Source organism: Chiloscyllium plagiosum, chromosome 11 (assembly GCF_004010195.1).
Source record: "Chiloscyllium plagiosum isolate BGI_BamShark_2017 chromosome 11, ASM401019v2, whole genome shotgun sequence".
NCBI lineage: Eukaryota > Metazoa > Chordata > Chondrichthyes > Orectolobiformes > Hemiscylliidae > Chiloscyllium > Chiloscyllium plagiosum.
The window spans coordinates 74,120,141-74,135,292 of NC_057720.1; the positions used below are offsets into that span (position 1 = coordinate 74,120,141).

At 38.2% G+C, this 15,152-nt stretch overlaps 1 protein-coding gene across 1 annotated transcript in view; it reads right to left on the minus strand.

Moving 5' to 3' along the window:
* The window catches only part of cdc73 (cell division cycle 73, Paf1/RNA polymerase II complex component, homolog (S. cerevisiae)), a 319,379-nt gene that overhangs the window by 259,454 nt on the left and 44,773 nt on the right, over positions 1–15,152 (minus strand). The window contains exons 6-7 of the mRNA XM_043699805.1: positions 12,812–12,900; positions 7,899–8,115 (exon numbers count right to left, since the gene is read on the minus strand). Coding sequence (XP_043555740.1) covers positions 7,899–8,115; positions 12,812–12,900 — 306 coding nt within the window. The remainder of the gene's footprint in view (positions 1–7,898; positions 8,116–12,811; positions 12,901–15,152) is intronic.

The window sequence follows — 15,152 nt, forward strand, 5'->3', positions numbered from 1 at the left end:
GACTGGACATTGGTAAAACCTCTTCTGGAATATTGTGTCTAGTTCTGGTCACCCAGTTATAGAACAAATATTACCAAGTTGGACAGGTTTCAAAAGAAATTTACCAGGACGTTGCCAGGTATGGAAGGTATGAGTTATAAAGAAAGACTGGATAGGCTGGGACATTTTTCAGTCACGAAGTGTGCCACTAGAAGAGCACAGCCGGTCAGGCTGCATGAGAGCAGGAAAGTCGATGTTTCAACTTTCCCGATGAAGAGCTTATGCTCTAAACATCAACTCCCCTGCTCCTCGGATGCAGCCTGACCAGCTGTGCTTTTCCAGCACCATACATTTTGACTCTGATCTCCAACATCTGCGCACCTCACTTTCTCGTGGGACTATTTTCACTGGAGCATAGAATATTGAGGGGCAATCTGAAAGAAATTTATAAAGAGAGGTATAGATAGAGTTAATGGTAGTTGTCTTATCCCTGGGAGGGGGGAATTTAAGACAAGGGGGCACAGTTTTAGGGTGAGAGGAGAGAGATTTAAAAAAGACATGAGGCAAATTTTCTACAGAGGGTGGTTCATGTGTGGAATGAACTTCCTGAGAAAGTGGACTGTGTGGGTACAATTACAATGTTTAAAAGGCATTTGGATAGATAGATAAATAGGAAAGATTTGTAGGGATATGGTCTAGGAGCAGGCAAGTGGGCCTAGTCTAGTTTGGGATTATGTTCAGCATGAACTAGTTGGACCGAAGGGCCTGTTTCTGCGCCGTATGACTATGAGCATCTCTTCTTTAATAAATTCAGTACACACAGCATATTGAAAAAATCTACATAGAGCATTAAATCCAATGCCTGTAGATGGCACTGTAGTGATCTACATAATAGCTCCATTTTTAGAATAAGGGAATGTAATCCTTTGATTACACAAAATGACCTGACTTACTTTGAAATTTAAGTTCAAGAAAGAGCAAAAGAAATCATAATTTCACTCAAATCACACAAACCTTTGTTTTGTAGTCAGTGGATCAAAAACATGTCAGATTTTGAACCTTATGAACACAGCAGAAGAGTAGAAAAGTTAAAGGTGCTTTCTTTTAAGTACTTGGCATTTCCAAATTCCCATCCCTGTCTAACCTGATAATTCAGCCTTCTGTATTGAACAGTGTAAAGTTTCAATCAACTTTGTTCCACTCGCCCTTCTATTCAACTAATTATGCTTATCCTAAGGTATCTTTTCAGACTCAACCGTTTCTCTTCGTCTAGTATTATCAACAAACTTGACCAAATTGTACAGACCCCAAAAACAAAGAAAATAATTGTAACACTCCAGAAATCTCAGTTACTTATATTGGGTGCCTAAAGGCAATGCTGCGCCTAAATATTTCAATATTATCTACTTTAGTACATCATTCAAATAAATTCAGGAACTTTACATGGAGTTTTTCAAAATACCAGGAGACAGTGGTATGAATAGATCTTAAAGCAGTAGACTTAAATGTGTATATTATCATATTTCACTGTAAATTTCGTTCATAATTACACAAAACATAACCAGGAAATTCAAAGTGATACACAAAGTTTGTATCAAAATTTATTACAGAACGCATTAAAATACACCAAGTGGACAAAACAAAGTGACCACTTCTCATTAATTTTGGAAATTTGCCGAGTGAATTATAGTAAACCCAAATCTTCCAGTCAGCCATCTTCTGGGACTTAAACTGCTTCTTACCAGTTGGACTTCCAATTCCAGCTGATGCAAAAATGGGCCATCACAAACTGTTAAGGGTAAGACCCATGAGTGCAGGATAATCAATTGGTGAGGACACACTAACGTTTTTGTTTTTAAAATGGTACATGCTTCTAGATTCAGGTAGAATTTTAAAGGTGTCAAAACTTGTAATAATTAAGGATGGAGAGGGGCTGGTCAGCCCTGGACATGGTCGCTGTGAAGGGAGCTCCAAATGCAAAGACTTACGTTTAGATTTCACTGCCCTGGACATTGGAAGATTTGGATCCTGGACTCAATTTTAAAAGAGAACAGAAAAAAAACTCCATTGAGTTCAGACTGCACCTTTTTATCTCAATTTTTAAAAAAACTGCTCTCTCAACTACAAGCCTGTTTTTCTATCCATCCGCAGCAAATAAAGCCATGAATAAGATGGGAAAATCAATACCTTCAGACTAAAATGGGCCAAAAGCTGTCACCCTACCTACCTTTTCAATTTATTTCCATAACAATCAATGAAGTTCTTTTGCTCTTGCAAATTGACTTGATAAAATCAGTAGCAGATAGTCACAAATGGGCATTGCCCTGGAATACTTCCAGCTTCTACAGAAATACCTGTTGTATGTTCTGAAATTTCAGCAAGGAAACCAAAACAATTAAGTTTTGTTTTAACTGTTATGATCTGTTTACATTGTCCAAACTTTTTGCACAATTTCTGCAATGACAATGGAATTGAGGGACCAAACATATCTCATATCCAGACTCAAACTTCAAATGAAAACTTGTGCAATTTGTTCCCAAGTGTAGCCCTATCTACATTCAGTTCAGTTGATGGGGGTAACCTACAGTATTTTCAGTTACATGACAAATTTCACAGTAAACATTTAATTTAAAAATTACAAAGTGATGCTGAAAACTCATCAGCTGCAGAAGCCCATGCCCAAATAGAGTAACTACCTCAAAACATTCTTACAATTGACCTCCTGCTCCTTAATCTCCAGCAACTCCTTGTGATAGTCTCTAAGAACACTCAACAACATTCCGTAAAATTCTTAAACATTTTCACCATTGCAGGGATTAAAAGTCTATAAATCCCAAATTCACATTACTTTCACAGCAGTATTTGCTAACCTTCAGACCACATATAACCAGTTTGTACTTCCTATGAAATATTAAGCTATCTTTTACAAATGTTTTGAATTTCTTTGCCCATTATTGGGTAAATACCTTGCAGACTAAGGGCCGCAAACATTTAAATTTTGATTTCATATAACCAAGATCCATTAGGAATTCTTGCAAATGAAAATCTGATTTATTAAATCAATTTTAGAACATAGAACAATGCAGAGTAGAAAAGCCCTTTGGCCTTCAATGTTGCACCAACCTAAGCCCAACCCCCACACTATCCCATCATCAGCCATATACTTATCCAAGATCTATTTAAATGCCCCTAATGTGGCTGAGTTAATTATATTGGCAGGCGAGGCATTCTACACCCTTGCCACTCTCTGAGTAAAGAACCTGCCTCTGACATCTGCCTCAATTTGCAGCTATGCCCCCTTGTACAAGCTGAGATCTTTATCCTAAGAAAGGGACTCTCACTGTTCACCCGATCCAATTTTCTGACCATCTTGTATGTCTCTATCAAATCCCCTCTTAGCCTTCCTCCTACCAATGAGAACAGACCAAAGTCTCTCAGTCTTTCCTCATCAGACCTTTCCTCCAGACAAGGCAACAAATTGGTAAATCTCCTCTGCACCTTTTCCAATGCTTCCACATCCTACCTGTAATGGAGCGACCAGAACTGTACACAATATTCCAAGTGAGGCTGCACGAGCGTTTTGTACTGTTGCAACATAACATCACTGCTCCGGAACTCAATCCCTCTACCAACAAAACCTGTCACTACGTGAGCCTCTTAACAGCACTATCAACCTGGGTGGCAACTTTCAGGGATCTATGTACATGGAGTCTAAGATGCCTCTGCACATCCACACTGTCAAGAATCTTTCTAGTGACCCAGTATTCTGCCTTCCTGTTATTCTTTCCAAAGTGAATCACCTTATATTCATCTGCATTAAACTCTATTTGCCACCTTCTGGCCCAATTCTGCAGTATATCCAAGTCTCCCTGCAACCTCCAACCTTCTTCCATACCGTCCACCACTCCACTGACTTTAGTGTCATCTGCAAACTTACCTCTGCCTGCACCCAAGTCATTTATGAAAATGATAAACAGCAGTGGTCCCAAAATGGATCCTCGTGGCACACCACTAGTAACTAGATTCCAGGCTGAATATTTTCCATCAACCACCATTCATTGCCTTCTTACAAAAGCTAGTTTCTAATCCAAACTGCTAAATCTCCCTCAATCACATGACTCCACATTTTCCCCAACAGCCTACCATGTGGAACTTTATCAAAGGCTTTACTGAAGTCCATGTATACCACATCAATTGCCCTACCCTCATCCACACGCTTGGTTACCTTCTCAAAAAAAACTCAATGAGGTTTGTGGGACACGACCTGCTCTTGACGAATCCATGTTGACTATCTGCAATCAAATTGTTGCTTGCTAGATAATTATAAATCCTCTCTCTTATAATCCTTTCCAAAGCTTTTCCTACAACAGTACACATCAGTCACCTGGTGATCTTCTGCAATATTTCTAATAAGTAGCATTTTTAAAACAATATTGTTGCTGCAAAAAAAAAGTCAAAATTGTTTGTCTCAACTGAAAAGAACCTTGAACCAAATATAAGCCTGACAAATAAGTAGGTGAACTCATTCATTACACTTCCCTGACTTTGAACTAAACAGTTGATAGGCCATTTTTGAGGAAATTAGAAGTTAAACATAAATGTGGATCTGAAGCTACATTCAGGCCAGACCAGTTAGTTTGGCTGATTGTTAGAAAATCCAATCAATGGTAATTTTATGGCACCATTACTGGAAACATTTTAGGTTCCAAATGTATTAACTGAATCTTGATTCCTTTGGCTGCTGTGGTGAGGTTTGAGCTCCTATTCTAAAGACTCAGGCTCCAGGGATATATTTGTCTACATTAATACCATGTCTTCCTCACTCCAGTTTGTCAAATGGCTGAGTGAGTTGCTACAGAGTTGCACAAGTCTTCCACAACTATTTACAATCTATGCTAAAGACTGTATTGTAGGTGAATCTACTAATGATACAAAGAAAGTAAGGAAAGCTTGTTGCAAACAAAGCACAAAAGAGTGTGTGTAAAGGAGGTAAAGATGTGCTCAGCAAATTAGGAAAAAAATTGGCATTTGAGGTATAATGTAGAAAAACATCAGGCAGGAAGCAAAATATTATCTAAATGGAGAGTGATACAGAATCATGCTGCACAGAGGGATTTTAATTACCTGCAGATAAATCACAAAGTAAGCACACAGGAATAGCAACTAATTATGTAAGAACTAGAAGGGAAAGGCAGCAACTCAGCTCCTCGAACGTACTCAGCCACTTGACACTATCGTGATTGATCTCATCTTGGCCTCAACTTCATTTGCCTACCTGCAATCCATACTCATTTAAAATCTGTCTAATTATAGTCATGCAGAATAGAAACAGAACCTTCTGTCCAAACAGTCCTTGCCGACCAAAATCCCAAACTAAACTAGCCCCACCTGCCTGCATTTGACCCATATCCCTCCAAACATATATTTATGTATCTGTCCAAAATGTCTTTTGATCATTCTAACTGTACCCACATCCACCAATTCCTCAGGCAGATCATTCCACATACGAACCACCCTGTGTAAAACAAATTGCACCTTGTGTTTTTTTTTAATCTTTCTCCTTGCACCCTAAATATATGCTCCCTAGTCTTGAACTTGCCCATCCTAAGTAAAAGATGCCAGCTAATCACCTTATCTATACCCCTCAGGATTTTATAAACCTCTATAAGAACACCCATCAATCTCTTGTGCTTCAGTGAAAAAGATCCCAGCTTATCCAGCCTCTCCTTATGACTCAAGCCCTCCTTCCTAGCAACATCCTTGTAAATCTCTTCTCCCTCTCCAGCTTAATAATATCATTCCTCTAATAGGACAACCAGAAATGACCCAGTCTTCCAGAAGAGGCCTCACCAAAGTCCTGTACAATCTCAACATGACGTTCCAACTCATAGACTTAAAAGTCTGTGATCAATGCTGATGTCCTGGCATCATTGCACTCTAGGGTAGTGAATTTCACAGCTTCATTACCCTTATCTGTTTTATATCTGCTACCCTTTCTCCTAAAACTATGACTTCTTGTTCGAGATTGCCCTATGTCTAGTTTCTCAACTAGGAATTCAAAAGGGTTTTTTTCTGACTTATTTAAGAGTATCACTGTACAGTTTTAGTCTCCTTACTTGAGGAGGAGTGTGCCTGCAATGAAAGCATTTCAGAGAAGGCTCACTCTGATTCTTGAGATGCAGGAGTTGTCTAATGAGAAAAGGTTGAGCAATCTGGGCTTATACTCATTGTAGTTTAAACAAATGATTAGATTAGATTAGATTACATTACATTACAGTGTGGAAACAGGCCCTTCGGCCCAACAAGTCCACACCGACCCGCCGAAGCGCAACCCACCCATACCCCTACATTTACCCCTTACCTAACACTACCGGCAATTTAGCACGGCCAATTCACCTGACCTGCACATCTTTGTGACTGTGGGAGGAAACCGGAGGAAACCCACGCAGACACGGGGAGAACGTGCAAGCTCCACACAGTCGGTCGCCTGAGGCGGGAATTGAACCCGGGTCTCTGGCACTGTGAGGCAGCAGTGCTAACCACTGTACCACCGTGCTGCCCACTAAATGAGAGGTAGATGGGCAGAGAGGTGTAGGGAAAAAAATTCCAGAGATTTGGGACCAAGTTACTTGAATTGCTAGTAATCAATAGTGTAGCAATTAAAATTGGGGCCTACCAGAAACCACAATTGGAGTGACGCAGATATTAGAGCATTATCTATCAGTAGGAGATTGAAGAGACAGGAAGAGACAAGGTCAGAGAAGAATTTGAAAACAGGGTTAGAAAATTTTTAAAATCAAGACACTGCTCGACTGGGAACCAGTTTAAGTCAGTGATCACAGGGGTGGTAGAGGAATGTGACTTGTTTTAAGTTAAGACAAGAGTAGCAGAATTATAGATGACCGCAAATTTAGACAAGGAGAATATGTACGGGCAACCAGGTATGCATTGGAACAGTACTAGCATTAACATATGAGTTGTGAATGGGGTAAAGTCTGAAATAACTCCAGAAAGGCCTGCATCCCGCCACCAAGCCACCCTCAATTTACACGTGGAGAGTCCTTAACAATGATCCAACTGCCTCAGAGACAATTTGCAGAGTGAACAGAACCTCTGACATTCCTGTTTACATCGGTTAGCCAAGGTTCTGTGATTGGACCAAGTTAACAGCCCCAATCAGGGAACTCATTCTATGATGTCCACCTGGCTGACCTTGTTACAATCACTACAGTTATGGAGCCAGAAATGTGCAGTCTCAGTAATGGCAAGAATAAAAGAACTATAATTCACTTCAGGATCAAGTATGACACTAAAACTGCAAACAGATCAAATTAAGCTCAAACAGTTGTCAGGGAGAGGGATGGAATCAGTATCCAGAGAATGGAGTTTGGAACAAAACAATGGCTCACTCTTCCCAATATTCATTTCCAAGAAATCCCTGCTCATCCAGTATTGGACCTTGGATCAGCAGCCTGATAATTTAGCAACAATGGAGCAAAGGTGGTGATAAGGTAGAGCTGAGTAACATTGTGCCTTTGGATTATGTCAGCAAGAGGCAGCACATAAATCAGAAACAGAATCATAGAATCTCTACAGTGCGGAAATAGGTCATTTGGCACAACAAGTCCACACCCTCCGAACAGTATCCCACCCAGACCCATTCCCCTATCCTATTACTCTACTATTACCCTTAATAGGAGGCCAGCAAAGATTGTTCCTTGGTGAACACAGGAGGTAGCAATGCGGGAGCAGAAAAAGCAGCAGCTGCAAGTGGGTAAAGTTATTAGAAAGGATTGAAACCCTAGAGTCAGAAGACTAACAGCAGCCCACCCAGATGGACGATAATACGAGGGGACACTAGAACAGAATTAAGCAATGAGATTTAATGGTTGAATGTAGCTGTATTCATTTGAACTCACCTTGCCAGTGCTTTGGAGAATTGTAGTTCTTGTTCGCCATACTCTCTCTCTGCTGACAATATCTCTGGTTACGTCTACTTCAGAGTCTACAAAACTTCTTTGCTTCAAAGCTGCAATGTCATCATCCAGATCTGTCTTGATAGTGGAACGTTTCTTTGCCATAATTTTGGCTTTAATAGCAGCAATCTTTTCCACAGACATCGCCTCTGACAATGACCTGTAACCCCAAAACATTAAAGCTAAAAATTGTTCCCATATATAATATACTGCCTTCAAGTTAATAATCCAGACTGATTGAAAATTATGCTGTCACATTTCTTGAGGAAATTTACTGCTAGAATTTCTTCAATAAAAATTCCAACAATTTGAAAATACATCTATGAGACAGATGCAAACAAACAGTCATATTTGGAACGGGCACAAGTAAACTGAATTTTACTTTTTAAAGTAAAAGACTAAATGCATTTATGTAGGTTTTGCCAAAATATTTCAATGTCAATGTGTTACACTTTGAGATGTAGTCACTACTGTTCTATAGACAGATAGTTTAGAAAAGCTCAGAGTAGATTTTGCTGGGTCCAGAAATGCATCTTCATCAAAATATTACGGAGATAAAGAAAACAAAATGTTTAAGAAATGATCGCTGGAATACAAGCAGAAGGAAGAAGGACCATCACATAGCACCGACTTTTTAAAGCTTTAGACTCTCACGCTTATGCTGAAACAAAGTACGATTATGCAAATGAAGCAAATCAATTTTCAAATGCAATAATGATGTAATCTGAAAAAAAAGTGCGAATACTCTCCAACCAACATCCCATCTCCCCTTTAAAAATTCCATTCCTTCAACTCCTCATTAATGTTATTAAAATAGAAGGTAACAGAGAAACTCTCAGGAGAAAAAAACAAGAGTTAACATTTCAGGTCCAATATAACTTCTTCTGCTCATTAATGTTTTACTTCCCTCATAATAACTACAACTACAAATTAAACCATCATAATCCAATCCAACTTGAAAACAACATTGATGAGTTATCAAGAAGCAAAATTCGATCCTCAATCTCCGCACTTTCAAAGTTAATTGTAAACCGACAACGTCTTGCAAATCAGACAATGCATAATAAACTAGAAAGGTGTATGGATTAATAACATTTTTTGAAACAAAAGCTAAGCAGGGGTGGGAGGAAAAAAATCGTACAATAAAGTACATTGGTATACAGACAGGTGTAGGCTCTATACATAATTAAATAACAAGAGAATGCAATGGCCAAGATGGAGAAAGATATAAATACTGTAGTAAAGTCGAAAATATAACAAGATTGAAGCATCAGGATGTGTGTAGTATTAAGCCAAATCTGCCACAAGGTGGCATAGAAAGCACACTTTTCAGTAATTCTTGGTAGTAAATTAATGTTACTCCAGGGCAATGATTTTCAGTTCTAGTACCTAGAGAACTGTCCAAGGGTGCCATGAAATTTTGTACAAAGGCAATGAAAATCCAAGTAAAACAAACATTGTTTAATCTTTAACAATATTATATCCAACCAAAATTGCAACTCATAAAACCCTATAAAATTAAACATCAAACGAAAGGTGAGGTATCAGCCCTTTATTCCTAAAACTTGAGCATTCTAAGTAGAAGTGGCCATTGATAAAACTGAGATGACATGATATGTTCTTACATTCTAGCAGAAGCTAAGAACAAGTAACCAGAGAAACTAAGCAAGGCATTTATGTGTCTTTTCTCCCCAGGTGAAAAGGCTCTACACATAGCGGCAGGCCCAAGTTTCCTACTAACTGGGTAAATTGGAATTTACTCTCCTTTGTGTTTTGTTCTAATCCATTTAATTTCAATCATGTACGAGTTCACTCATTTAATGAAAAATATACTTTTAACAGTATTGTTATACATATGAAATGTCAGCCGTGAACGTCAGACCCCTGAACAGAGGACAGCGTGTGAACTAAATTAAGGACAATGAATAGTTAACATATAGTTACGTTGAATTAAGGAGATTTTGATAGTGTCCATGTTCGCAGTTGAAAATAGTTTACTTTTTCCCAGAGGATATTGAATATTAATACATTTGATCGTTCTTTAGCTTGCTGTAAACCTCCCTAGTAAAGCCATAACCAGAATCAATACAAGTAAATGCGATCTTTATGAGCAATCAATTCAGCTGAAAAAAAGTGGGTGTGCCATGGAATCGTTTGTCTCATTGAAGTAAGCTGTATTTTTGAAAGATTAGGAACCTTGCTCTCATGCACAATGACTGACTACTTTCAGCACTAATTTGAGACCCCAAGCTGTATGGAGTTAAACTGCCTTCAGGGTGCCAGCTTCATATTCCACAGCAGCCCTCCCCACGTACATGAGGGACATTAGCAAGGACATGAATATTGCAAACTTTATTGACAAGAGATGAGACACTAAGTCCTGGTTTAATGTTGTGATTGCATTCCTAAAGGATTTCTTTAAATCAAATCATACTAAGCAAATCATATTTTCCCCATCACAACAGTGTAAAGGTTGCAGTTATATTCAGCAGGAATTTTCACCTCAGAAAAATAAATAAAAACATCATATTCTAAAGTAGAACACTTTACATTCCTAACTGTCCATATTAGTAAAGGAAGAAACTTTAAAAAAAATGAATGAATTTAAGACCATGAGAGATATGCTGCCTCTTTCTACTTACTATGTTTGGTACTAATCCCACTGGCAGTCTGACTCTTCCACTCCCGGATCCTTCAGCTCACTGTTTCTCCCATTTCCCCTTCCCTTTCAGTCACTGCGAAACGGCTTACCAACCATCTCTCTCACTAATTTAATCTCTCAAGCCCCTCATTGTGAAGAGCTTATAAATTGAGCACAAGAAGTCGGGAAGCAGCCTCAAGCTGCAGAGGTAAGCTGCAAACTGCAGAGGGAGCAAGTGGGAGGTTCGACTTCAGGAAAAGTGAACAAGAGAGGTGACCAGAATGTCAGGAAGTGAAGAAGGCCACTCTAAAACTGTGGTGATCATATCACACAGCCATAGGTAAGTCCAGCTCAAAAAAATTCCAATAAATCTCCCAAACCTAAAATAAATACTAACTAAGCATACTATTAACTAACTGATGTTAAAGCAGAACTACTTCATGTAGGTCAATTTAAAATGAGGACGCTGTATTTATGCTTTGTTTGCACAATGGCATGGCTTGCTGGATATTTTACATGACATTAAAAGCCAATTAAATAGTGTTGAACTGAAGTTGTGTAGGTTAGATTGGATGGAATGATTTCCCTTCCTTGAAGGCGATTAGTAAAGCAGTTCAGCTTTGATGACAATCCAACAGCTGGTCCTGATATTTTCCTTTCCCTGCGACCAACCCACACATTACCAGTTTTATTGAACTAGCTGTCACAATTTGGCATGATGCGTTTTGGACTCAGCGAATATAGTTTTAAAAGCATCAACATTATCAGATAATTTAGGAAGTATTCAACCATTTTTACCACTTGCACTGGCTGATGTACAAGAGTTCCTGGCAAGAATGTTGTAGTGTTTAACAATGCATTTGTATTGGATTTAATAGCTTTGCACATACAGATTAGTTGCACATCAGTTTATATAGATCTCAGCCTTATTATTCATATTATGCAACCTATAAAGTCTTGGCTGTGTAGCCACATGACCTGACATGTTGGGCTTTGACTTTACAGAATAGTTATGAATTTGCAACTACATTAGGATGAAACAAATTGCACACAACAAGCTTTAACCACCAGCATTATGATAATGCAATTCTGTGATGTGGATTGATGGATAAATACTGGCAAGGATGTACTTGCATTCCCTTGCATTCTTTGAATTACTCCCACGGGAGCACTTCTGCATACAGCGGAGGATGTGGGCAGGACTTTAATTTCTCGTTTGAATACGTGAATAATGCAGCTTTCTCTCAATACTGTTCCACAAACATCAGTCCAGAGTTTTGAAATCAAGCCCTGGAATGTGACTTGAACCCCCATAAGAAACAACAGTAGTGAGGATTAGATGACATACATAAATTGTGAAGAATCTAATTCTGAGTAATTTGTACAGACATTAAGAAATTACATTTAATGTGGGAAACTGTGGTAGGAAAACTGGAAAAGCAAAATATTTTTGAAAGAAGTGAGAAGTCGGTGAATATTGGAAATCAGAGGAATTTGGTGTTCTTGTTCATGAAATACAGAGATTAACACGGAGGTTCAGTGAGCCACGAGAAAAGTATATGATCTGCTAATCTTGGATTGGAGTACGAGAGCTTGTAATTCTTGATACAATTGTATAAGTATTGTACATAGTTTATGTTGACTTATGAAAGGAAGAATATACATATCTTAGTGTGGTGTATAAACAATGTTCACTAGATTAATTCCTAGGGTGACAGGCTTGTCCAATGAGAAACAATTAGTACTCCAAGCTGATGCTCGAAGGATTTATAAGAATCAGAAGTAATCCCATTGAAAATGTATTAATTTGTTTGGAGAATTAACAGGATCAATGCTGAAATGCCGGTTCCCTAGATTGAATGTTCTAGCTCCCATGTGACCTTGGCTCCCATATGAGCTATGATGTCTGCAGCTGCCTATTGAATAACCTGTAATGTTAATCAAATTGCATGTTTATTTTCTTTTATTCCTCTCCACTTCTGCCTTATTAAAATATAATTAATAGTCTCAATAACCATTTAAAACAGGAAACATAGTCATGTGCTTTCTCCCAACTGGAGGCATCACTGAAAAGCAGAAAGGCTAAATGTTCAAAATCAAGACAAAAATCTTCTTCAATCTGAAAACCACTTTATCAAATGGGCATAATTTAGTGCACATTCATTTTCTGGAGAATTCTCTCCGTACAGAAGAAGCTGCAAGATTCAGAATTTACCTAATTTGCTCTGTCTGTACAATGCCCTCTTTGTGGCCTTCCAAACGAGCTGCCAAACGCTCTTTGTCAAGTCGTACACGTTCTTCATCCTAATTACAACAAACCACCTTGTTATTTTTATCAAATCAGTATTGCTAATTATTTACATTTTTTTAAAAAAAATCAATTATTATAAAAATAAGCTGTAAAATCATTGAAAAGTTCAGAAATATTTTAGATCATTTCATATTATTTATGAAAACAAAGATTAACACAATGTAACATTTTTCTATATTTGTTGGGCAACAGTAAAATTAATTTAAATAGATTTATACATTTCAACTGGAAACCTTTCAGATTTTAGCATTAATACAAGCTTCATATTTTTGTGTAAAATGGGTGTACCACATGGTATTGCAACAGTGGATTCAGAGAAGACTCATCAATTTTGTCTACTTTAAACTTGATTTATCAATACCTGCTCCTATAACATTCCATAAGTTTCAGTGAGGTGCTTGTATCCCACCTCACTATGTCCACCACTCCATCATTCCCATTTATGTTGCCACACTGAGGCTCCCTCCATACAAAGCATTATGGTTTACAATCGGTGTCTTCAAATTCCTCATGAGCCTTGCCCCATCTGTTGATCTTGTGTCTCTGGATTATTTTCATTCTTATTCACAATCCTCCATTAAAACATTCGCAAGCACAACCATCTAACTTGGCCATACATTCTTTACATCTGTCCACTCCTTTATCGCAAAAAAGACTTCCAAAGCAATTTAATTCTAAACAATTATTCCTAATTATCAAACCTCAACTCACTATGTTCAATTAATCTTTTTTTTTCCTCTAGTTCTGGAAATGTGTAATGGAACAAAATTAATTAATTCCCTTAAAGGGAACAGTGATCATGAAATGATGAATTTCACAATCAGTTTAAGGTTGAAAATCCTGAGCCTAAGACTAGTGCTTTAAATGCACTTACAGGAAGTTAGAGCTGGTTAAATCAGACCAGGAAATTAGATTAGAAGCAAAGCCTATAGATAAGTTGTGGCAGACATTTCAGGCGATCTTTAATAATTATCAACAAAAATCAACTATATTCCATCGAGATAGACTTTATGAGAAAATAAATGATCCGTGGCAAGCAAAGTTAAAGATAGGATCAAAAAGAAAGAAAAAACATACAATGTTGCAAAGATCCATTGCATGCCAGAAGACTGGGGGGAGTTTTAGAAATTGGAAAGGGTGATTAACAAACAAAAGATGGGAGAAACAAGATTGAGAGAAAACTGGTAACAAAAGACATAGCAAAATCTTCTAAAAGTACATAAAAGGGAAGAGTGGTTAAAGTAAACATTTGTCCATTAGAAGATGGGTTTGGGCAATTAATAATAGGAAACAAGGAAACAGGTCCAAGAACAAATAGTTAGCACCAATCTTCTTGGTAGAAGACTTTAAAAGAACCCAACAACAATACAAATCAGAGGGCAACATGGTGGAACCTAAAGCATTCACCTCAGAAAAGAAAAGGGACAAACGTATGGGAATAAAGCCAGTAAACCCCTCGAACTAGATGGCCTGACCCCTGGGGTCACTGGTCGCATTCTTGCCAAATTCTTATGATATTGGAAAGATCTGTCTCAGAGGAGTGATATAAAAGGAGGACATCTGCTGGAAAAAGCAAAAAATTATAGGCCTGTTACTCTAACATTTGCCACTGGGAAAATGCAAGAATTCATTATTGAAAGGTTGGTTGTGGCTATGTTAAAAGTCATTAGGCCATCAAATCAAATAAAAATACTTTGAAGAAAGATAAGTGAGAATTTTATGAGAGTTCTTCAAGGATATAACAAGCATGGTGGATTAAAGGGAAACAGCAGATGGGAGTGTATCGGGATTTCCAAAAGACATTAAGGCGCCACTTAAAAGAGTACTGTACAAATTAATAGCTCATGGTTTGGAAATGATACAATAGTGCAGAGGATGGAGGAACTAACAGAAAACAAGTGTCAGGATAACTAGCTAATTTTCAGGTTTGGCAAACTAAACGTGGGATGCCATAGGGATCAGTGTTGTGGCCTTGAGTAATTGCAATGTATTTTGATGACTTGTATCAAGGGACACTAAGATGCATAGGTAGTAAGTTGTAAAGATAAAGACTCTGCAAAGACTGTTCAGGTGCATAACAGCTTGGTATGGCAACTACTTCTGCCCAAGACTGTAAGAAACTACAGAAGGTGGTGTGCACAGCCCAGACCATAATGGAAGCCAACCTCCCATCCATGGACTCCATTTACATGTCTCGTTGCTGGGAAAGGCTGTCAACATTATCAAAGACCCATCCCACCCTGGC